Raw genomic sequence first — 22,088 nt, 5'->3', positions numbered from 1 at the left:
CACCTTCAATCTTTCCCAGCATCAGGGTCTTTTCCAATGAGTCAGTTCTTCATATCAGGTGGCCAAAGTGTTGGAGTTTCAGCTTCAGCATCAGTCCTTCCAATGAACATTTAGTACTGATTTCCTTTAGGATGGACGGTTGGAGCTCCTTGCAGTCCAAGGGATTCTCAAGAGTCTTCTCCAACACCACAGTTCAAAAGCATCAATTCTTCAGCGCTCAGCTTTCTTCACAGTCCAACTCTCACATCCATACATGACTACTGGAAAAACCATACCTTTGACTAGACGGACCTTTGTTGGCAAAGTAATGTCTCTGCTTTTTAATATGCTGTCTAGGTTGGTCATAACTTTCCTTCCAAGGAGGAAACTTCAATATACACCCTGTTTTTGCACCCACTGCAGGCCACCTGGAGGCCTTGCTTGGTGAGGCTGGGGAAAGATGGCCACTGTCCCCCCAGAACAGGGCCAAGTGGGGGACACAAGACACGGGAAAGAGCAGGCCTGGATGCGGGCTGTCCTCCTGGGCCCGGGAGGCAGGGGGCGGGGCCTCAGTCCTGGCAGGCCCCTCTGTTGACGGGACCCTGTGAAGTGACGGCCATTGTCCACGTCAGCCCCGCCCTCTGCTGCCATCAGCCCCAAGCACAGGGCTGCAGGAGGAGCAGGCCCTTCCTCGGGACCCTGGCAGCCAGAGCGAGTGGGACGTCCTGGCTTCCTCCTCAGCTTCTGGGTGAGGGTGGGTGTTGGTGTGGGTGCTAATGCTGCCCCCGGCCGGGTCCACACCCCCCGAGGAAGCTTGAGCGTCCTGGTGGGTGAGCCCCCCCACGCTGCCCCAGGGAGACCCCACCTCCGCTCACCTGCGTCTCTGCTGTGTGACCCTCCAGGGGTTCATCGAGTCCAAGTCAAGAGTTCCCAGCGCCAGAGACCTCGAGGGGTTTCCTGGGATGTCTGGCTGTGCCCTGGGGCCATGCGCGCAGAAGGTCAAAAAGACAGACCCGAAGAACGCAGAGGCATGCCGCCAAACCATAAGCAACAAAAATAAAATGGACGAATTGGAAATATCAAAATTAAAAGGACACCATGAAAAAAGGGAAAAGAAAGCCCATAAGATGGGAAAAAATATTTGCAAATCATATATCTGATAAGGAACTTTTATCCATAATATATAAAGAACATTTACCACTCAATGATTAGAAGGACAAAGATTTAACAGACAGCTCTTCAAGGAAGACATGCAAGAGACGAGCACGCAAAAAGATGCTGGACGTCGTCACCCACCGGGGAAACACAAACCACAACCACAGAGACACCACGTCGCATGCAGCAGGAGCCAGACAGGCAGGGGCAGGTGCCCGCCGGGGCATGGAGCCTCCCCCACGGCTGGGGGTCGGGAGTGCGCAGCGCGTGGAGAACGCTGGGCCTCAGCGCGTTCGCTTCCCGAAATGTGAAACAGAGGCCCCTAGGGGCCCCAAGAGCCCACCCCAGGTGCCAGCCAGAGAGAACTGGAAACCCATCCACAGGCTTGTGCATGAGCGTCCACAGCCGCCTGAAAGCAGAGCAACCCAGGCATGCAGCAGCGTGTACACAGGTGAACAGAATGAGGCCCACCCGCACCACAGAATGCCACTCAGGCCAGAGGAACGGAGCGCCGACGCGCTAAACACAGACGAAGCCTGGATGCGCTACAGGGCGTGGAGGAAGCCGACGCCCAGGGCACATGCCACGTGATGCCCTTCCCGTGAAATGTCCCGAATAGGGTGATCCACGGAGGGTGGACACGCCCCCAGCAGCTGGGCGTAGGAAGATGGGCGTGACAGGGTTTCTCTTCGAGGCGACCATCAGGGATGGTCGTGCACATCCATGAAAACACCGACAGTCGTGGGCCACATGTGGGCAAACTGTGGGGCGTGTGCACTGAAGAACGCGTGCGAAGGATAAGGTTCAAAGTCGCCAGCAAGTCCAGGTCCATGTGGACAGGGTGAGGCTTCTGCTTTACGGTCCTGCTGCCCAGCGCTCTGTGACAAGGTGGCCGTGAGGTTGGACGCCAGGCAGCCCCGGGAGGCCAGCCTCACTCCCACCCTCCCAGGACTGGATCATGTGACCCTGCAGGTGACAAAGACCAGAGCCTCTGCGGAAAGGACGAGGCTCACCAGTCTCTGCCAGCACACCCGGTGGGCATCCTCGCCAACACCCCCACACTGCAGGGTGGGGAGCCAGTGGGCATGCCGGGGCTCCTCCAGGGGTGGGTCCTCATGCAGGGTCACAGCTGACCCCCGAGCTGCTGCCCGGTGTGGATGTAAACACGGTGCATTTGGAAGGGCTGCTGTCCCCCCGCCGCCACTTTGCTTAACACACTATACTATTGTTATCGTCACAAAGACATTAACAGGGCACGTGAAACCACAAGATGACAACCGCTGCACTCTCTCGCCTCTCTCTCTTTAGTCGCTCAGTTGTGTCCGGCTCTTGCGAGCCCATGGACTGTACCTCGCCAGGTTCCTCTGTCCCTGGGATTCTCCAGGCAAGAATCCTGGAGTGGGTTGCCATTTCCTTCTCCAGCTGCACTCTCAGTTGGGGGTTGAAGGCCATGGTGGAGGCGGAGGAGAGCGGGGAGAGCCAGGGAGCGTTGCTGGGAGAGAGAGGCCTGGGCCCCACTGGGAGCTGGGAGCCACGCGGAAGGCGGCCACGCTGGGTCATCGCAGGGCCCCCTGCAGGGCCCTGGAGACCCTGCCTGCCAGGGCCGGGATGGGAGGGAGGTCCTGCTTGAAGGGTGCGCCCCCCTCTGGGGCTGCCCTTCAGCTGGGGTCTTTCGGAAGGGATGGTGGGAACGGCTCGTGGGTCAGGCTACCCGTGGCACTGTTCATGACCCATGTTCACACCGCCACGGGCAACTTGCTTCCCGGCCGAGGGGCAGCCTGGGTCAGGAGCAGGACTCCAGGTCACCCTCCCATCCAGACCAGCTGTGCGACTCTGGGAGCCATGGGGCACCTGTGGTGGGAAGTTGTCAGTCGCTCAGTCGTGTCCAAATCTTTGGGACCCCGTGGACTGTAGCCCACCAGGCTCCTCTGTCCATGGGGTTCTCCAGGCAAGAATACTGGAGGGGGTAACCGTTCCCTTCTCTAGGGGATCTTCCCCACCCAGGGATTGAACCCAGGTCTCCTGCATTGGTGGCTCAGCTGGGAAAGAATCCACCTGCAAGGCGGGAGACCTGAGATTGATCCCTGGGTCAGGAAGTTCCCCTGGAGGAGGGCATGGCAACCCACCCCAGTATTCTGATCTGGAGAATCCCACGGGCTGTGTAGTCCATGGGATTGCAAAGAGTCGGACACCACTGAGCGACTTTCACGTTCTCTTTCTTTACCATCTGAGCCCCAAGGGAAGCCCTGGAGCACCTGGACCCTCTAAAACGGGCCAGCACCACCACCCACAACCGGACAGCCTGGAGCCTGGACCACAGAGCACACGCGAAGTGTCCCTGCGCTCGGCTGGACAACAGGCCAGTCAAGGCGTGTCGTCCCAGAGATGAGGGGTGTGGGGGGGACCTGGTGGGTGTGGGGCTGCAGCTGGAGAGGCCAGCTCCTTGAGGGGGTCGGCCAGGCCCGGGCAGGGAGGGGCCTCACTCACTGCCAGGACGCAGGCGGCCCTGGGCCACGTGGGCCACCCACAGAGATGGAGACGTGGCCGTGACTCGGGACACCGGGCGCCTGCTGCAGGAGACGCAGGTGCTTGGCGGGTGAGGGGGCTCGGCTGAATCGAGGGGAGAAGCTGAGCAGCAGCGGCAAGCCGGGGTTCAAGGAGGCGAGAAGGGGTGGTTTCTGGGAAGGAGAACTCTGAAGCTTTCCAGTAGGGTAGGGGCTGGCGAGGGGGTTGGGGCTGCAGGGGAAGAGCTGGAAGGGAGCGGGGGCTGAGTGCTGACTCCCCCCAGTGCCCAGGAGCTCAGCAAAGGCCAAGGGCTGAAACCAGGCCACCCTGGTCCTTGCCTGTCCTTGATTAACACGAGGAAGAAAGGGGCCGGCGGGTCCCCAGCCGCCGTGCTAGGACTGGCAGTTGGCTTTTCCCAGAGACCCGGTCCGCACCTCCTGTCCTTCCAAAGGACCCTCCCCATGGGCCTCTCGTCCTCTTCGGCCCCCACCCTCTCCCCAAGACCAGCTCCACCAGCAGCCTGGCACGTCACCTCTAAGGTCCCCTCCGGCGGCGAGGGGCAGGGGCTCTGGGGTACCTCTCGAATTGGGGATGCCAGGATACTCCGTGAGAGAGAGGGTGGGGCTGGGAGCTGTCCCCGCGAAGGTCCACCGCAGCCCCCGACTACCTTATAGACCTCCGGACCGGGGTCCCCTGGCGGGCGTCGCCGCCCCCACGCCCAGGGCTTGGCTCGAGACTCCCAAGGAGGCGGGCCGGAGGCCGGGCCCGTGCGCTGCGGGCGGCGGCCGCGGGGGGCGCTGCGGGGGCCGCGGTTAAAGCCGGGGCGCGGGCGCGCGCGCTCAGAGGGAGCCGGGCCGCCGCCGCCGCGCCGCGCTCCCGCCCGCCCGCCCGCCCGGCTCCGCGCCCCGCGGCCGCCCCGACCCCGCGCACCGGGTCTCCGCGGACGCCTGGACCCGCAGCGGATCACGGCCGGCGCCCGGGCGCGGCGCCGGGAGCGCGGGCGGGCGGGCGGGCGGGAGGCGACATGGGGAAAATCCAGTCCCGGCACGGTGAGTTGGGGGCCGGCGGGCGGGCGGGCGGGCGGCGGCGGACGGGCGCCGGCCACTCACTGTCTCTTCCCTCGCCCCGCGCCCTCCGGCCGCGCCGCAGCCGCTGCAGCCTTCAAGCGAAGAGAGAGCCCGGAAGGTGAGCGCGCGGGGCGGCGGCCTGGGGCGCGGGGGACCGAGCCCGGAGGGCGGCGCGCGTGCTGCCCCCCGAGGCCTCGGGTGGCGGGGGGGGTGCCTCGGCGCGGCGCCCCCAGGAGCGCGCAGGCTCCTCGCCCACGCCCCAGACCCCTGTCCCAGCCTGGGGCCTGAGCCCCGCGCCCCAGGCTGCGCGGAGAGGGGCGGGCGCGCAGGGCGGCGAGCATCGCCAGGCGCACCGCCCGCGGGCTCACGGGCGTCTCCTTCTCTCCTCGGTGCCGCGTTCCCCCGCGTCCGCCCGCGGGCCCGCAGGGGACAGTATCGTGGTGTCTGCGTACATGGGCGGCCGCAGAGGCGCAGAGGAGGCGGAGCGGCGGGGCTGCGCGGAGCACGGAGCCAGGGACAAGCAGGTAGGCGTGGTGGGCCCGGCAGGCTCCTGGGGCCCGGAGAACCGGAGCTCAGCCCCTGACCGCGACCTGGGTTCCGGGGACAAAGAAGGCGGCGGCGCAGATGGCCGGCAGACGGACTGCGGCGGGGCCTGGAGAGCCCCTCCCGCTCCTGGCGGGGGCCTGTGGCCACAAGGCCTGCGTATCCCACGCGGGAGGGGGGCGCGGGGCTCGACTTTCTTTACGATCCATGCGCTGCACAGCCGTGGTGGCGAATTAAAGACCACCAGGCTGCCTGTTTGCCGTGTCGGAGGGCCGCTGGGCTCACGGGAAAGCTAGGCTTCAGGGGGATGGCCGGGCCCCCCAGACTGAAGGTGCTGTTTTTAGCATCAAGGCCCCCACTCAGGACCCAGGCTCTTGCGAGTGGGCGTGGAGGGTGTCCATCCAGGCCTGGGGCGCCAGAGGGGCCTTGGGTGAACCAGACACCACGCGTCTGCCAGGGTGGGTAATTCCGGGCACCGGTGTGGACTGGGTTCGGGTAGATGGCCAGGCCAGACGGCTGAGATCCCTTCCCTGCCAACCGCTCGCTCCCTAGCGGTCCCCGGAGTCCACTGCAGACAGAGCGCAACCGCTCGGGGGCATGGCTGCTCCCTTTTTGGAAGGAGACACTCTCTGGCCAGCTGGTAATGAGACGCTCAGAGGGTGTTTGTAAACGCTTGTGAGAAGGGGCAAGCCGTGCCCTAAGATCAGACCCACTCGAGTCGCGACTCCTGCTTTCTGGGAGTCAGGTTTGAATCCCACGCCTGTAAAGGCAGGAACCGCATTCGAGGATTTGCTGGGCATGTCACAGTGCGGCTGGAGGCTGTGTGCTCCTTGGGGCCAGGGGGCCAGCGCGGGGCCGCCCCTCCTCTGGGCTGATCTTCTGCCTGGGGAGGTGAGTGTTGATGACGGGGTGCTGTCTCCTGCCTGCTTGGTCCTCCTGCACGTGAGGAGTCAGAGATGCCTGCAGGTGATGCAGAGCGGTCCCGGGCTTACGCCGCCTCTTCCTGGCGGCTGTCCACCTGGGGCCTTCTCCCGGGCATGGGCACCTCGGGCCTTGAAACAGGCAGGCGAGCCTCCGTCAGCCCAGGATGTGGACCACACAGCAGGTCCCAACACGCAGCCCGTGTGTTACGGAGATCGAAAACGATGCTCCCACTGTGTGGCTGTGAGGTGGTGGAGCCCGCTGTGCTGACCTCTGAGGCTCACGGGTTCCACGCTCCTGGGACGTGTTTGAAGGAGCGGTGTGCTGTGTGGCTCGGGTAGTTCCCTCATTGTTTTGTTCTCTGCTGTGGTCTGAATGTTTGCGTCACCCTGAAATTCAGCCTCACCTCCCTCCATGTGATACCTTGGGGAGGTGGTTAGGGCCCGGGGGCTGAGACCTTGTGGCAGATCAGCGCCCATGTGAGCCCCAGAGCGTTCGGTGTCCCATCTACCATGCGGGGTTACAGGCAGCGGGCACCATCTACGCAGTGGGAAGGGGCCCTCGCCAGACGCCGAGGGACTGGGGCCTCGGTCTCAGACGACCTGCGGCCTCGGTCTCAGACGTCCAGGCGCCTCGGTCCTGGACGTCCAGCCTTCAGGACTGTGATGAGTTTCTCTTGTTCGCTCGTTACTGGCCTGCGGTGTGTTGTTGTGGCGGCCAGCACGGACTGAGTCTGCTTTCATAACCCCGCGGTGCAGGGAGAGCGTGGAGCCAGAACAGCGGACGGTCCTTTATGTTTAGCACAGCTCATCATTCCCTGTCTCCTTCCGTCCTTCGCTTGTTTGGCTGTAGGGCTCTGAGCCCCCGGACCTGGAGTGTGGACCCCTGGCCCGGGAGCTCAGGCATCTTGCTGCCACACTGCTCCCCCCCACCAAGCACCCCGCCCCTGGCTCCCCCGGAGCGTGTCTGTCGGGGGACACTGGGGTGTCAGCTCTCCCTCTGTCCGTCTTCATCCCTGCCTCCTGGGGGAGGCCCCAAGGATGGCCTGCCTGACCGTGCCGTGCCCCCAGGACCTCTGACTGGGGCGGGTGTGGGGACACATCCCCTCCTGTCAAGGCCACCGTGTGCTTCCTTGCGGGTCAGTGCTGGTCACCGTGTGGCCACAAGAACTGTGGCCAGTGACCCTGTGGGAATTCGGTGCACATCCCCCCACCTAACTCGCCCGCTCCCACCACCCCCACAAGATAAAGGGAATGAGGCTGATTTTGCCCATGAGTTAGTGAACCCGGCTGGCTCCTGGTGCATGACCAGAATGTCTGGTAAACGTTATTTTTCCAGCAACTGGATACCTGCTTCATGAGCTGGAAGGTCCTCCCTGTGAACCTGAGAAACGCTCTGTGTTGCTTCAAGGCCACGTGTCCCAGGGGGCCGGGGCGGCCGCGGGGTGTTGGTGGGGGTGACACAGAGGGTCCTGGGAGGGGTGGTCATGGGGTGTCACAGGAGAGACAGCTCCTTGGGGGGACTGCCATGCATGGGCCTGAGGCCTCCCGGCCTGTCTTCCCAGCTTTGGAGGATGGGGCTGGGGCCCTTCCTCTCCTTCCCTTGGTTTGTCTAAAGAGATTTTAGCTGTTTTAAAACCGAGTGTGGTGCCCACGGGTGTCCCCTGGAGTGTTCCCAGAGCCCGAGGCGTAGTTCTGGTTCCTTCGGGAGCTCGGTGGGTGGTGGAGGCCTTGAGTCAGTGGCTTCCGGGACCCCGTGGCCCCTGACCCCATGTCCCCTGACCCCGTGGCCCCTGACTCCAAGGGCCCCTCGCTTCTGGGGTGGGCAGGTCCGGTGCCGCCCAGAGGGAGGCCCCCAGCTGGAACCCGGTGCGGGGCCTGCAGTCAGCTCCGCCGTCCTGCCAGGGGTCCTCCCCAAGGAGGGCACCAAGGGGTGCAGGCCCCCTGGCTGCCGTGAGGGGCGTCCAGGCCCTCTTCCTGCGGCTCGTCCCGGGGAAGGACTGTGCATGTCATCTGGGTGCCTGGACAGAGGGACCCCTGCAGCTGTGCTGAGGTTCCGTGGGGAAACCTGGAGGGGGGTGCGAGGTGAGAGTGGGGCTCCTGCGCTGGGGGTTCACCTGCCTGTCCCAGACCACACGGCTGCTCCGGGACCAGGGCCGCTTCTGAGATGAGGTCATTGGTAACAGAGACGTTTTCCAAAGAATAAAGGCACAAGGTCAGCAGGTCCGTGAAAAGGTGCTGGACATCCTAGTCATCAGGACCGCAGCGAGGTGTCACCTCCACCTATCGGGACTGCTGTCACCAGAAGAACACAAGTAACAAGCGCTGGAGAGGATATGGAGAGAAGGGAACTCTCCTCCACTGTTGGAGGGGACGTAAAACGGTGCAGCCACTGTGCAGAACACTATGGAGACTCCTCAGAAATTAAAAACAAGTGCCAGGTGATCCAGCAGCCTCCCTCTTGGGTACATGTCCGAAGAAAGCAGAACTAACTCCAGGAGGTGATGTGCAGCCCCACGTTCCCTGCAGCATCATTTACAGTGGCCTTGACAGAGGCTGGCTGAAGCTCCAGGACTTTGGCCACCTGATGGGAAGAACTGACTCAATGGAAAAGACTGACGCTGGGGAAGATTGAAGGCGGGAGGAGAAGGGAATGACAGAGGATGAGATGGTTGGTTGGCATCACTGACTCAATGGGCATGAGTTTGAGCAAGCTCCAGGAGATGGTGAAGGACAGGGAGGCCTGGCGTGCTGCAGTCCCTGGGGTCACAAAGAGTCAGACATGACTTAATAACTGAACAACAACAAGACAGAGAAGCAACATCCTTTGATGGTGGGTCAATGGAAAAGAAGATGCGGTGTATGTACAATGGAATATTACTCAGCCATAAAGAAAAAAATCTTGCCCAAAACATGGATGGACCTTGAGGTCATGGTGCTAAGTGAAGTAGGTCAGACAGAGAAAGACAAATGCTGTGTGACGGCGCACGTCTGAGGACTAGAAATATGTAAATATGTTTATAAGACAGGCTCCCCGCTGCAGAGAATGAATTGCAGGTTGTGGGAGGTGGCGGTGAGGGGGGCAGAATGGGTAAAGGCTGCTGAAAGGTTTCAGCAAGGCAAGTGCAGGTCTGCTCAGGACTCTCTTTATCTTTCACGGGTGGCTTCGCAAATGAATTGTTCTTGAGTCGATTTTGGTTCCTGTTTGTGAAGCGGGGAGGGGTCGCCGGTCTCTGCTCCGACCCCAGGGGTCTGGATGCAGCCACGGAGCCGGGTGCGGGTGTCGCCTCCCTGCGGGTGCTTCCAGAGGCAGCGGAGCCCGCATTGCTTCTCAGAGCAGCTCAGCCCTCGGGGTCCTGGGCTGCGAGCAAGTGTAAGCCTTTAGCGTCTCCAGCAGGCTTACCTCTGCTGGGGCCACTGGCATCACATGTGAACATGTGGAGCCTTCTCAGCTAAAAACACAGAACTGAAAATGCACGCGGAAAATGGAAGTTCCACTTTGGAACTGATCTTCTTTTGAAATGGGAAACATGAGGCTTTAATACGAATGGAAGGGAATGAAAGCCCAGTGGTTTTTCCAGAGGAAGAGCTCAGATGGAAGGAAGATGAACCTGGGTCTGCATTTCAGACCCAGCGGCAGGAAACCTCTTCTGCCCAAGAGCGCTGGCGGGCACGATGGCTCCCGCACAGGGGCACGGGCGTCCTGTCGACACTCCGTGTGCTGTGACCTCGGCGGCCAGGGGGCGCAGACAGGAAGGAGGCGGCAGGCACCGGGAGGTGGATCCTGGAGAGCTTCCTTTCTCTGTGAAGCTCCTCCTTGTTGGCGCTGAAGACTGAGCCAGCAGTGGGCATGACTGGGAGAAAATGATGTCTGCAGATTTGTTGCAGAATGATTTAGTGTTAAATGAAAAACAGAGTTCCAGGATGCTGAAAATTGAAACCACCGAAGTTTTTTAGTTTTGGGGGGCATGTCTCGATGCTCTGTGGTAGAGATTGTGTGTGCATGCATGTATATGTGGGTGTGCATGCACACATATACATATGTGTACACGCATATGTGTGTACATGCATCTATTGTGTTCGTGCATGTATGTATGTGTGCTCACGCACATGTATATAGTGTGTATGCATGTGTACATGCACATGTATGCATGTTTGTGTATGTGTGTATGCATATGTAAACGTGTGCATCTGCTGTGTTCATGCATATATGTATGTGTTCGCGCATACATGTATGTGTATACGTGCATTTGTACATGTGTTTTGTACGTATGCATGTATGTGAGTGTACATGAATGTGTACGTGTGTACATCATTGTTCAGTTGCTAAGTCACGCCTGACTCTGTGACCCCATGAGCTGTAGCGTGCCGGGGTCCCCTGTCCTCCACTGTCTCCTGGAGTTTGCTCAAAGTCATGTTCATGTGTGCCCATGCATATGTATATGGGTTCATGCATATGTATATGCATCTGTGCACACATATGCATGCATGCGTATGTTGTGTTTGTGAATATATTGTGTTCACAAATGTGTATATACATGTGTGTTCATGTGTACATGTATATACACGTGTTTGTGTGCGTGTGCATGCATGTGTGTTTGTGCACATGTCTATGTGTGTGTGTGCTTGTATATAGGGCTTCCCTGGTGGCTCAGACAGTAAAGAATCCACCTGCAATGCAGGAGACCTGGGTTTGGTCCCTGGGTCGGGAAGATCCCCTGGAGGAAGGCATGGCAACCCACTCCAGTGTTTTTGCCTGGAGAACCCCGTGGACAGAGGAGCCTGGCGGGCTGCAGTCCATGGAGTTGCAATGAGTTGGACATGACTGAGCGACTGACACTTCTTTTCACACTATGTAGCTTCTCACTGACCCTGCATTTGTTATGTTTTCCCTGCACACACTTTACAGTGGAATTATTTCCCCTGCAGGTGCCCTTGGTAACCCCACCCCATAACTCGCCCACGACCGTGGACTGTGGGCTGAGCTCCTATGCTCTGTGCTTTCAGGCGTCCCTGCCACACATGTGGAGCCCTTCTCCAACAAGCTTCACGAGCAGGTCCTTGGGGATCTCTCTGGGGTCAGGGTCTTTTTTGTGTGTGGTTGCCAAGAAAGAAATCCCCATAGACCAGGGCAAGTGGGCGTGTGATACTGTTGCTAAGTCGCTCAGTTGTGTCTGACTCTGCAACCCTATGGACCATAGCCTACCAGGCTCCTCTGTCCATGGGATCCTCTAGATAGGAGTCCTGGAGTGGGTTGCCATGCCCTCCTCCAGGGGATCTTCCTGACCCAGGGATCAAATTCGCATCTCTTACGTTTCCTGCATTGGCAGGCAGGTTCTTGACCACTAACGCCAGATACAGTCTGTATTTTTTTTTTTACCAAAATGAGTGAAGTTGTGAGAAGCTGTGGTGGGTAAGATGTCCTCACCCAGGACATCAGTTATGGAGCATGCTGGCCCATGAGGTCTGTAGGTGTTTACTTTAGGAGACCCTTTGATCCCCAGAGAACTGAGTTTCTACGCATAAATTCCAAATCTGGTAATTAGGAAGTCTGGTTGAACGGCCCTCACCCAGGAGCCCTGCCGCACAGAGTCTCGGAACGCCCTTGGATCCTGGAGCTGTTGTGAGGGCTGTGGTTGGTGGGGACCCTGCACGCCCCTCCCCGACACTTCGCCTGCCTTAACTTGCTCTTTAAAGTCAGAAGTTGACAGTCACAGCCACGGGCAGCCCCTCGGATGGAGCCCCTCTGTGCATGTGCTGGGATTATTAAGCCCCAAACCTGCCTTGTCCCCTCTAAGGCTCTTTAGCCGCTGAAGCCGAGACCCCAGCTGCTAAGCTGCCTGGCCATTCCTGCAGCCCGTGGAGTCGCCTCCATCTCTCTGGCGGTGTTTCCGAGATGTGTCCCCACCAGGCCTTCCGTCCGGGGTGTGGCTCACACCAGCCCCGCCTCCTGGGCTGTCGGCCATGGGGGCCTGCTGATCAGAGACAGAGCCTGGCCTCACCTCTGGCTGTGACAAACCAAGCCCTGGACAGGTAGAGTGGGCAGAGGTGGGGACCCCGGGGCAGTGCCCACCCGGCTCGTGCTGCAGGGGACCAAGGTCACTTCCGGGCAGTGCCTGGGGCTGGACAAGGGGGTGGCGTGTCATGCAAGGGCGACCTGGGCCAAGTGGGGGTCCAGGGAGGCCCCTGGGCTCCTGCTCAGGCTGTCAGGACACTGGACAGGGCAGGACTGGTATGGGGTGAGTGCGGGGGGCCTGGGCTCCCCAGGCACTGGAAAGAACTGGGTCGTGGAAAGGGGTGGAGGTGGTGGTCAGCGGCTGGCCCAAACTCTCGACTGGCTGGCAGCTCCTGGACGTGCGGGGCTGCTCCCCGTCCCAGAGCCCGCGACCGTCACCTTATTGGAAAGGGATCTCTGCAGACGTGGCTGAGTGACGGGCCTCCAGACAAGGGGTGGTCCTGGGGCCCTGACTGCTGCTCCCGTCTCTGTAAGAAGGGGTCCGGCCTTGGACAGAAGACGCACACCCAGAGGCTGAGTGGCCACAGAGCTGAGGCTGGGGATGCAGACACGAGCCCAGGGTCCCCAGGGCCCCCAGAGCCAGAGAGGCAGGAAGGGTCCTGCCCCCGGAGCCTGGGGGCTCCCCTCCAGGCCGTGAGTCCTAACTGTGGCCTCAGAACTGGGAGACGGCACGTCTTCAGGTGTGAGCTGCCTGGCTTGGGACCACTTGTTACGGGGGACACAGATGCACTGTCCCTCAGGCCCTGGGGCCTGGGGGGCCTCCTCTCTGTTGAAGCCCAGATCCGCACGCTCAGCCCCCAGGGACAGAGCAGGTCCCAGCCTGGGTCTGTGAACAGCACAGGTTTAAGAGGAGACCTGAATCCAGGGTGCCGTCAGGAGGGGCCTTGGGTCCTGGCAGCATTGGGGGGGGGTGGTGCTTGGAATATGAGGGGCACCCCCAGGCTTGCTGCAGACGTGCTCCACGCCGGGACCCCAGGCAGGTTTTCTAGGCAGGCCCTTTATCGGGGCGATGACGAAGCAGGTTTGTAAAGGCTGGCTTCCCATGCGCTCTGCCACCTCACGGACGCACTGTCTCCCTCAGGGATCGTTCAGGGACTTGGGAGCTGGAGGCCCTCTACCCCAGCAAGAGTGGGGCTTCCTAGGGACGTGTCCGCTCTTGAAGCCTGGGAGCGTTTCCTAAGACCACAGAGGCACTCAGTCTTGAAGAAATGCGTGAATTTGGACGCTGGAAAAGTGCATGAGTTCAGGGGGTGGTCGGCTGCATCACTGAAGCTTCCTCCTTCCCACTCATGCAGACTGCCCCACGTCGATGTGGCCTCCAACGGGCGCATGTGTCCTGCCCCTCGGCCTGGCTGTGTGTCCCCCCAGCCTGCCCGCAGGGTGGACGGCCCAGCGTCCCTGGCTCTGGTGGACGGAAGGGGACCCTGGCTGAGGGAAAGTGTGGCTGGGCCTCCTGGCCTCTCGGGAGGCGGGGGTCCAAGCTTTTCCGTGAACGCCCCTGACAGCTCCATGCCCATAGCCCCCACCTAGGCAGCAGGAGCCCGCAGCAATGGCCAAGGCTGCCTGACAGTGATGGAGAGGGACGACCCGGAGGAGAAAGCGTGGGACGACCCAGAGGAGAAAGCGTCCGGTGCGAGGGCCTCAGCCCGTCCCTGGCAGCCCAGAACACTGGGCTGAAGGAGGGCCCCCTCAGATGCTGGAGAAGGGGGGCACGATCTCCCCCTGCTGGGGGCCCCCGGGGTTGGCAGGAGGCCAGGCCCAGGTCTGAGCACGGCTGGGTGGTGGGCTGGGTCACCCGCAGGCCCCTGCTGGCGGGCAGAGGAGCCCCAGATGCCACGGGGACAGAGGCGCATCCCTGAGCAGAGTCGGAGGCGGTTGGTGCCAAGGACCGTCCAGGCAGGGGCAGGATGGGGGTTGGGAAGGCGGGGCTGGAGAGTTTGTAGGCGGAAGCTGGGGCTCCCTTGAGGAGCGGGGGAGGGCATGAGGTGGGAATTTGCTGCTGGGGAGGGTCTGCAGCTGGGGACTCCACGGGGGACAGAGGCCAACACAGGTGGGCCTCCCAGGAGCGGTGGGGCCTGGGCAGTGCCCGTGCATGCATGGGGACGTCATCCATTCACCTCCAGTCTTGCTGGACGGTCTGGGTTTTCCAGCCAGGTGGGAGGCTGCCGGCAGGGGTGGCCGCCTGTCTGGCTGGGAGCCCTGCACTGCGTGTCCTACGTTACAGTCTAAGTTCTTGGCCCTTCTGTTGAGCTGCAGCAGCGCGGATGAGAGGGCATCTTTATGTAATGAGGATGGATGGGACGGAAGTCACCAGTCACAGGGCCAAGCGCGGCTGCGCTTCCCCCACGCCTCCTCGCCCTCTTGTCTGATGGTTCTGCATCACAGAGACCGCTGGTGACGCGTTGGATCTTAAACTGGCCTGTCCTCCCGTCAGGCTGTGCGTGGAGGGATGTTCCGAGTGTCCCAAACTCCCAGCCCTGTTAGGGAAGGCGGGCACCGTCTGGGGAGGCGGGCAAGTCCGTTGCTGACCAGAGCCAGCTTGGTTGTATCCTTGGTGAGTCTGTGATTGTAGCGTTGGGAGCGTCTCAGGGTCCCGCCAAGGCTCACGCAGACCCTGTCCTGACCCCTCCCCAGCCCAAAGCATGTATTAATATCTTGTCTGTAACTGGCACTGCCTGCCAAAAATAAGTGCTCAGATTATTTTAAAACAAAAAGATGGGAGGAATTATTGAACTTTCAACTCTTCTAAGCTCACGTGTAGAGGCCACAGGTGGGCTTTGCTTTTCTTTGAGCGCTCGGGTGAGCCAGGCAAGCAGTGAGGAAATTCTCGGGTCCCTCACCCCGTGGCTCTGGGGGCCGAGTCCTCAAGGCCAGCCTCTCCACCAGCCCTGGGGCTCCAGCGGTCCCCAGAGGCGGGTCTCGGGGCCTCGGCCATTCCACGCCCCCCCCCCCCCCCCCCGAGACTGCCTCTTTTAAAGAAAGGCTGCGCCCAGCCCAGTCTCAGATCCTTAGATCCCGGGGAAGTGCTTCCTGCAACTCTTCTCACCTCTGTGATTTAAGGAGGTGAATACAGGGGGCTCTGCCCCGGGCAGGGTCGTCAGGAGTCACACAGGATCTGAGCCTCCGGTCACCAGCCCAACGGGGAGGCTGGCTGGGCGCCTGGCTGGGGGACGTGGTGGAGAGGGGGCCATCCAAGCCGGGGGGAAGAGTCCTCACCAGGCACGTGCTGTCCGTGCCTGAGCCCTTGGGCCCGTCCGTCCGTGTTCTGGCCCCGCAGCACGTGGCAGGGACCGCAGGGCCCACAGCCTCACCGGACGATGGCTGGCCCTGGCTGCCCCCTGTGATGCGGTCCCTGTGGCCAGCTGACCTGCCGGCCTCTGGCCAGGCACTGCGCCTGCTCCCCACAGACACCCGGAACCTCCGCTTCACAGCTCGCTTTGATTTTATGGAAAATATTTAACTGCAAGCCAGGGTCTTATGATTGGAATTTATCTCGGCATCCACTGGGTAGAGTGCTCAGGCTGGACTCCGTTCGGCTGGAGGGGCCCTTGTGCTGGTGTGTGGGGCAACCGCGGGGCCTCCACGCTGGGCCAGCAGGCACATCCTGGGCGGTGGGCTGCATGGCGGAGGCGGCGGCGTCTATCACAGCAAGCTCATGCACACCACCCGCCTGGCCTCCCGAGAAAGCTGTGAAAGTCACCTGGTTCTAAGCGGCGTGACGGGGGAGTGGTTAGGGCCAGGGCCTCCAAGAGGAGGATGCCGGGGGTGCCTGGGGGCCCAGGAGACAGACGGGCAGGGTCCCCTCCGCCCTGGGCCCAGCCCTAGTCGCTTTGCGTCTGTTCTGACCCCGGGGTTGGCTCTGCCGGCCCCAGGGACTCAGTTCTGTGATTTCCCGGCTCGGCAGAAGGTTGCTCCCATTTTCCCGTAACTGGCCTCAGGATCGGCCATGGGGGCCGGAGCCGGGGGGGTGGGGGGCGTCTTCTATCTGCGCCCTAGGCCCGGCCCTCCTGAAGGAGGCGCCCTCAGCCTGGGACCCCTGAAGAACGTGCCCCCCAGTCCCGGTCCCCTGGTTCCTGGGCCTTGCGGGGATGCTCCCCGGCTCTTGTCCAGCTGAGGTAGGAGGTGCCATGTGCCGGCCGGTGAGCGGACGGATGGCGGGTGGGCTCAGCCGTTCACGGCCGGGCTTCTGGTCTGTGCCCGCCTCGCTCAGCAGAGGCTAGGTGGGAGCCTTGTTCTCGCCGCCCCACGCCCTCGGGCGAAGCCGTGTCCTTGGGGGTGGTGGGGGGGGATGCAGGTTGCACTGAGAACCACTGGGCCCCGCGTCTCGTCCCGGAGGCGGTTCTGACGGAGCCAGCCACGCCCAGGGATGGGCGCATGTCACATTCAGAACCCGAGGCTGAGTGAGCGTGGACCGCAGCAGGAGCGTGACGCCCAGGAGGCAGGTCTGGCGCCCGCCCCCGAGCTCGGGCGGGGCGTCCATGGTCTGCGCTGTCTGTCCTCCTGCAGGAGCTGCCGGGCGGGGACCCCAGGGAAGGGCCTTTCCGCGATGACCAGTGTCCCTTCGAGGGTGAGTCCCGCTCCCCAGCCCTGGACATCCTGAACCACCCTCACCCCGCGCCCCTCCACTTACCTCCCAGACCCCGGCCAGCCTAGATTTGAAGCTGCCGCAGCTAGACGGTGGAACACCCCAGGCTGGGATCACCCCGAGGGCCGCCCTGGCCTCCCTCCCAGGCCACCTGATGCCCTGTGCCTGGACTCTCAGCTCAGACCCTTCTGAGAGGGTCACGGACTGGGAGCCGCCCACCACCTCCCCCTGGGCCGGACACCGGGCCCACCCCCTTGCCCCCCCGCAGTGGTGCTGCCTCCTGAGAAGGCCGAGGCCCGCGAGGGGCCAGGACAGCTCTTCTGCGTGGATGATGGAGAGAGAGCGGCTGGCCGCGAGGGCGCCCGCGGGCTGGGCAAGCGGCGCCTGAACGTGGACGTAGGTCTTTGTCCCCCTCCTGCGGATGCCCTGACGTGGGGTCCCTGTGGCTCCCGGGGCGGCAGGCTCTGCTGGGTAGAGGGGTCCCCACACACCTGGCCAGAGCTGGCTGCTGTGGCCCTACATAACCCGTGGGACTTTCCCGGGCTTCAGTGCCAGAGCCGTGGGAATGACCCAGAAGCCAGGTCATGCACGGACCGTCCCATCTCCCTGCCCGGCCAGGAGGGGTGGGGACTGGTCCCCGCAGGACGGGGCAGGGTTGGGGGCCTGGCACGTGGGCGAGGACGACCCTGCGCCCGTCCCCCCGCACCCCACAGGCAGTCCAGTGTGACGTGTCGGTGGAGGAGGACAATCACCAGGAGTGGACGTTCACGCTCTATGGCTTCGACAACAGCGGGAAGGCCACCAGAGAGGTGACGAGGCCTGGGTCCCACCCTGGGGACACGGCTGGGCCCTCCAGGAGGGAGGAGAGGCAGGGAGCTTTCCTGGGTCAGGCTGTGGGGAGGGGCCACTGCAGGACAGGACCCAGGTCACCGGCAGGGCTGGCTGGAGCCTCGTCCATTCTCCTGGGCCCGGCCAGTGTCTGTGCCATTCCTGGTGGAGCCCAGCCAGCCCTGGCCATCTCTGCCCTGGCCAGCAGTCCCTCAGCAGGGCAGTGAGGGTCCCAGGGGTGCCCCCGGCATACCGTCCCTGCTGCCTTTGTGTCCAGGAGGGCAGAGGGCCCCTCAGAAGGAAGCAGACGTGGAGGATGGCTGAGACAGCGTGTCTGAGTTAAAAGCAACTTTGATCGTTTATCTGCTCGCTAAGCCCTTTGAACTCAGATGCAGTTTGAACTTGAAAAGCTCAGAGAGACGTTGTGGTTCCAGCAGGGCTGCCGGCTCTGGCCACTTGGTGCCTCTGTGGGGCAGGGGAAAGGAGTGGGGGCGGCGGGCAGTGTGGGCTGGGCCCCCAGTCTGCCTGCACCCCGACGTCCGCCCCCACCCCCCAGGACATGTCTAGCCTGATGCACACCATCTATGAAGTCGTTGACGCTTCAGTCCACCACTGCTCGGGCAGCAGCAAGACTCTCCGTGTGAAGCTGACCGTCAGCCCCGAGCCGTCCAGCAAGAGGAAGGACGGGCCCCCTGCCGCCCAGGGTGAGGGCCTGGGCTTCCGGGCCCCAGCGGCTCCCCGCTCAGGTGCTCCGGAGGCCCTGCCCTGCGTGTGGTCCCTGCCTCCTGCACCCCCCGCCCCATGCTGCCTCTCCCCTGAGCTCCTGCTCACTGTGGGGGGTGGGGGGTGGTGTTAACTGTGACCCCTGCACAGTGTCCCCCTCACGGCAGAGGGCTCTGTGGCGTCCTGAACACGGAGAGCCAGGCGAGGGCTGGAGCCTGTTCCGTGAAGGACTGGGTGTACGGGGGCTTCAGTGAGCGAGTGAGGAGCGAGAATGAATGCGTGCAAGAATGGAGGTGAATGCATGAGTGGGGAGTGACAAATGAATGAGGGCGTGACTGAACGTGTGGATGAATGAATGAGTGATGAATGAATGACCGGACAAATGCATGAGTGAACGAAGGCATGAATGAATGAGTGAACATGCAGGGCTGGAGAGGACGTGAGCAGAGTGAGTGAATGAACGGGTGGCTGGGTAAGTGAAGGCTGCCTGCATCCCCTGCTTTCAGACCGCGAGCCCAGTCGCTGCAGGACGGAGGCGGAGCTCAGTGAGGACCCCAGGGTGGCTGACAGGAGGCTATCCGCACACGTCCGGTGAGGGCCTGGGGTCCAGCTCGGCTCCCTCAGACAGGAGCAGCCTGGCCACACCCCTGCTTCCCACAGGCCTCAAGGGCTGTTCCCTCAGGGTGGCCCTGGGCACTGCCTGCCCCCGTGTGGGAGCTGGGCAGGCCCAGTGTTGTCTGAGAGGCCGTGGGGCTTCACAGGCAGTTGGGGGGTGGTCTGCGGACCCTCAGCCTGCTCACTCCTGGGCCCTGTTGTTCCACCCCCTAGGGGCAGCGGCCGCGGAGCCCTCACCAGCTCCTGGGTGACGGCGGTGGTGGAGGTCGCTGGGTGGCTCCAGGGTCCTGGGGCCCCATGGGCCCTGCTTGTCCCTAACCTTGCGGGTTCAGAGTGCCCGAGATCAGAGCTATACCCTCCCCCTGCTCTTCGCAGGAGGCCCAACGCCGACCCCCACCCCTGCTCGGAGCGGGGTCCCTACTGCGTGGACGAAAACACGGAGCGGAGGAACCACTACCTGGACCTGGCCGGAATCGAGAACTACGCGTCCAAGTTCGGGCCAGGTGAGTCCCGGGGACCCGGCCCCCAGGCGCCAGGCCTGGGGGTCGCGGGTCCTGGCAGCAGCGGGTCCAGTGGGACCGAGCCGGCCCCTCGGAGGCCCTCACGGCTGCTGTGTCTGCAGGGTCCCCCCCGACGCAGGCCCGGCCGGAGCCCCCCGCCAGGGCCTCACACCCACAGGGCCGGTCCCGCTCACAGGAGTCAGACGTGCACGCCGCCCACCATCGCCGCTGCCCGGGGCTGGCCGAGCTCGCCCTGCCGGCCGCTGAGCTGCTGCCCCGGGCCCTGGACCTGCCGCCCCGGCCAAAGGGCCCCGAGCGGCCGTTCTTGAGGTCCCCCCAGGGCTCGGGCCGGCCCCCCGGCGTGCCCAGCGGGCTCAGGCCCGGGCGGTCCTTCAGCTTCCACCCGCCCGCCCCACTGCCGCAGGCACCCCCGGAGGCCCACCCCCTCCCGCAGCCGCCGCCCCCGCCCTACGTCCACCGGCGGTGCCGGCAGCGGGCGCGGGAGGGCCACTCGCCGCTGAAGGCCGCGCCGGGCCCGCCGGCGGCGCTGGAGCAGGAGCTGCCGCCCGCACTCCTGGGCGAGGCCTTCGCGGGGCCGGCGGTGCAGCGTCACGAGCACCACCACCACCACGAGCACCACCATCACCATCACCACCACCACCACCCGGCCTAGCGCCCGGCCCCGCCTCCCCGCCGCCGGCCCCGCCCCCACCGGCGGCCCCACCTCCCCGCCGCCGGCCCCGCCCCCACCGGCGGCCCCACCTCCCCGCCGCCGGCCCCGCCCTCCCCGCCGGCGGCCCCACCTCCCCGCCGCCGGCCCCGCCCCCGCCGCCGGCCCCGCCCCCACCGGCGGCCCCGTCTCCCCGCGGCCGGCCCCGCCCTCCCCACCGGCGGCCCCGCCTCCCCGCGGCCGGCCCCGCCCTCGCCGCCGGCGGCCCCACCTCCCCGCCGCCGGCCCCGCCCCCACCGGCGGCCCCACCTCCCCGCGGCCGGCCCCGCCCCCGCCGCCGTCCCCGCCCCCACCGGCGGCCCCGCCTCCCCGCGGCCGGCCCCGCCCCCACCGGCGGCCCCACCTCCCCGCCGCCGGCCCCGCCCCCACCGGCGGCCCCACCTCCCCGCCGCCGGCCCCGCCCCCGCCGCCGGCCCCGCCTCCCCGCCGCCGGCCCCGCCCTCCCCACCGGCGGCCCCGCCCCCGCCGCCGGCCCCGCCCTCCCCACCGGCGGCCCCGCCCCCCCGCCGCCGGCCCCGCCCTCCCCGCCGGCGGCCCGCGGCCACGGGCGTCCCCCGCCCCCGCCCCCCCGCCCCCAAAGCTCTCTGTGTCGTCCCTAAACCCGCGTTCGCTTCCAGATGCCTGCACTTGCTTCTGTCGTGATTCCAGCGTGAGGCCCGAGGGCAGGAGGGACCGGGCCGGCCGGTCCTGGCCATTTTTTCCCCCCCGCATAGCAAGCGCTAGGGGGGCTTCGCTTGGGGGCAGGCGGGGGCGCGAGCCTTGTGGTCACCTGGGCCTGGGTGGGCGGGGGGTCCTTGCGGCTCCTACAGCTCGTCCATCGTGAAGCCGGGCGGGCGGTCAGGGAGCTGCCGCTGCCCGCCCGAAGCCCCGGGGTGAGCGCGGTCCGCAGACGGGGGTGGCGGCTCCCCTTAAGTCGTCCGGGAGCCGGGAGCCGAGAGCCGAGAGGAGGCAGGCTGTGGGGGTGCCCCCAGCACCCTAAGAGGACGCAGAGTACGCTGCGGGGCTGGGGAGGTATGGGCGCCCCCGAGACACGCACGTGGCCAAATGGGCAGAGGCGGCCTCCCGTCCTCGTGGACTCGAAAGTGCCCCCTCGAGCACCACGCACAGCTTCAGCTTTGGGAAAGCACCCTTCCCGCCAGAAGGCCGGGAGAGGGCTGCAGGGAGCAGGGCACCCAGCACCCTGGAACCTCGGCCTGTGGGTCCCCCTGAGGCCCGATGTGGCCGCCGCTCCATCCAAGACAAGCCGCTTGTGAATTTGTGCCGCTGGTTTTGTATTTGCCTCCTTGGCACTGTTTTTAAGGATAAAGCAACTTGGTGATCAACCTGTGATTGCGTTTTCCCCAGTCATAATAAAAATACGTGCATTTGGTAACATCACACCTTGTTTTCAAGTGAGTTTTCCATACAGTTGGTTGGTTCACCTCTGCAACGGCATGTGGCCACAAGTGCAGCCAGGTGCCCGCTTGGCCAGGACAGGCGTGCTCTTGGGCGAGACGGTGTGTCCATGTCTGTGACCTGCAGGCCGGCCCACCGCTCCACGTGTATGGGTCCCTCTCACCCCTCTTCACTGCTTTCAAAAGGAGAAAGAAAACACCTAAGCCTGAAATTGGGCTCATGCCACATGTCTGTGTTTGCTCAGTTGCTTCAGCTGTGTCCAACTCTGTGCAACCCTGTGGACTGTAGCTACCAGTGGGTTTCCACTGGCTCCTCCAGGGGATTTTCCTGATGAAACCTGCGTCTTGGGAAGACCCCCTAAGCCTGAAATTGCGATCACGCTCCGGGGCCATGTCTACCCCTGTCCGGGGGCTCTGTGGACGGGTTGGGTGGAGGCGCTGGCTCTCTGTGGGTAAGAATGTCTGGAGAAGAGGGCCTCCTCCTCCAGACCGCATGCTCACAGCTGCTTGAAAGCCCCCTCAGGGTCT

The 22,088-nt window shown here is 63.7% G+C and overlaps 1 protein-coding gene across 2 annotated transcripts; it reads left to right on the top strand.

Moving 5' to 3' along the window:
* The first annotated feature begins 4,508 nt into the window (after nt 1-4,508).
* Nucleotides 4,509-20,177, top strand: NKD2 (NKD inhibitor of WNT signaling pathway 2). 2 transcript variants are annotated; one of them, XM_043887738.1, is made up of 10 exons: nt 4,509-4,688; nt 4,789-4,824; nt 5,133-5,230; nt 16,692-16,752; nt 17,039-17,166; nt 17,484-17,579; nt 18,155-18,344; nt 18,828-18,912; nt 19,312-19,439; nt 19,559-20,177. In XM_043887738.1, the coding sequence occupies exons 1-10, from the start codon at nt 4,664-4,666 to the stop codon at nt 20,107-20,109; spliced, it is 1,398 nt and encodes a 465-aa protein (XP_043743673.1). In that variant the 5' UTR covers nt 4,509-4,663; the 3' UTR covers nt 20,110-20,177. The 2 variants fall into 2 exon arrangements, with proteins under 2 accessions (XP_043743673.1, XP_043743674.1); XM_043887739.1 differs by having other exon boundaries at nt 4,512-4,688; nt 18,155-18,302; nt 19,559-20,175.
* The last annotated feature ends 1,911 nt before the right edge of the window (nt 20,178-22,088 follow it).

This window comes from Cervus elaphus, chromosome 25 (assembly GCF_910594005.1).
Source record: "Cervus elaphus chromosome 25, mCerEla1.1, whole genome shotgun sequence".
In the NCBI taxonomy this organism is placed as follows: domain Eukaryota; kingdom Metazoa; phylum Chordata; class Mammalia; order Artiodactyla; family Cervidae; genus Cervus; species Cervus elaphus.
The sequence above is the reverse complement of the archived record's forward strand: the minus strand, read 5'-3'. Positions and strand labels throughout refer to the sequence as shown.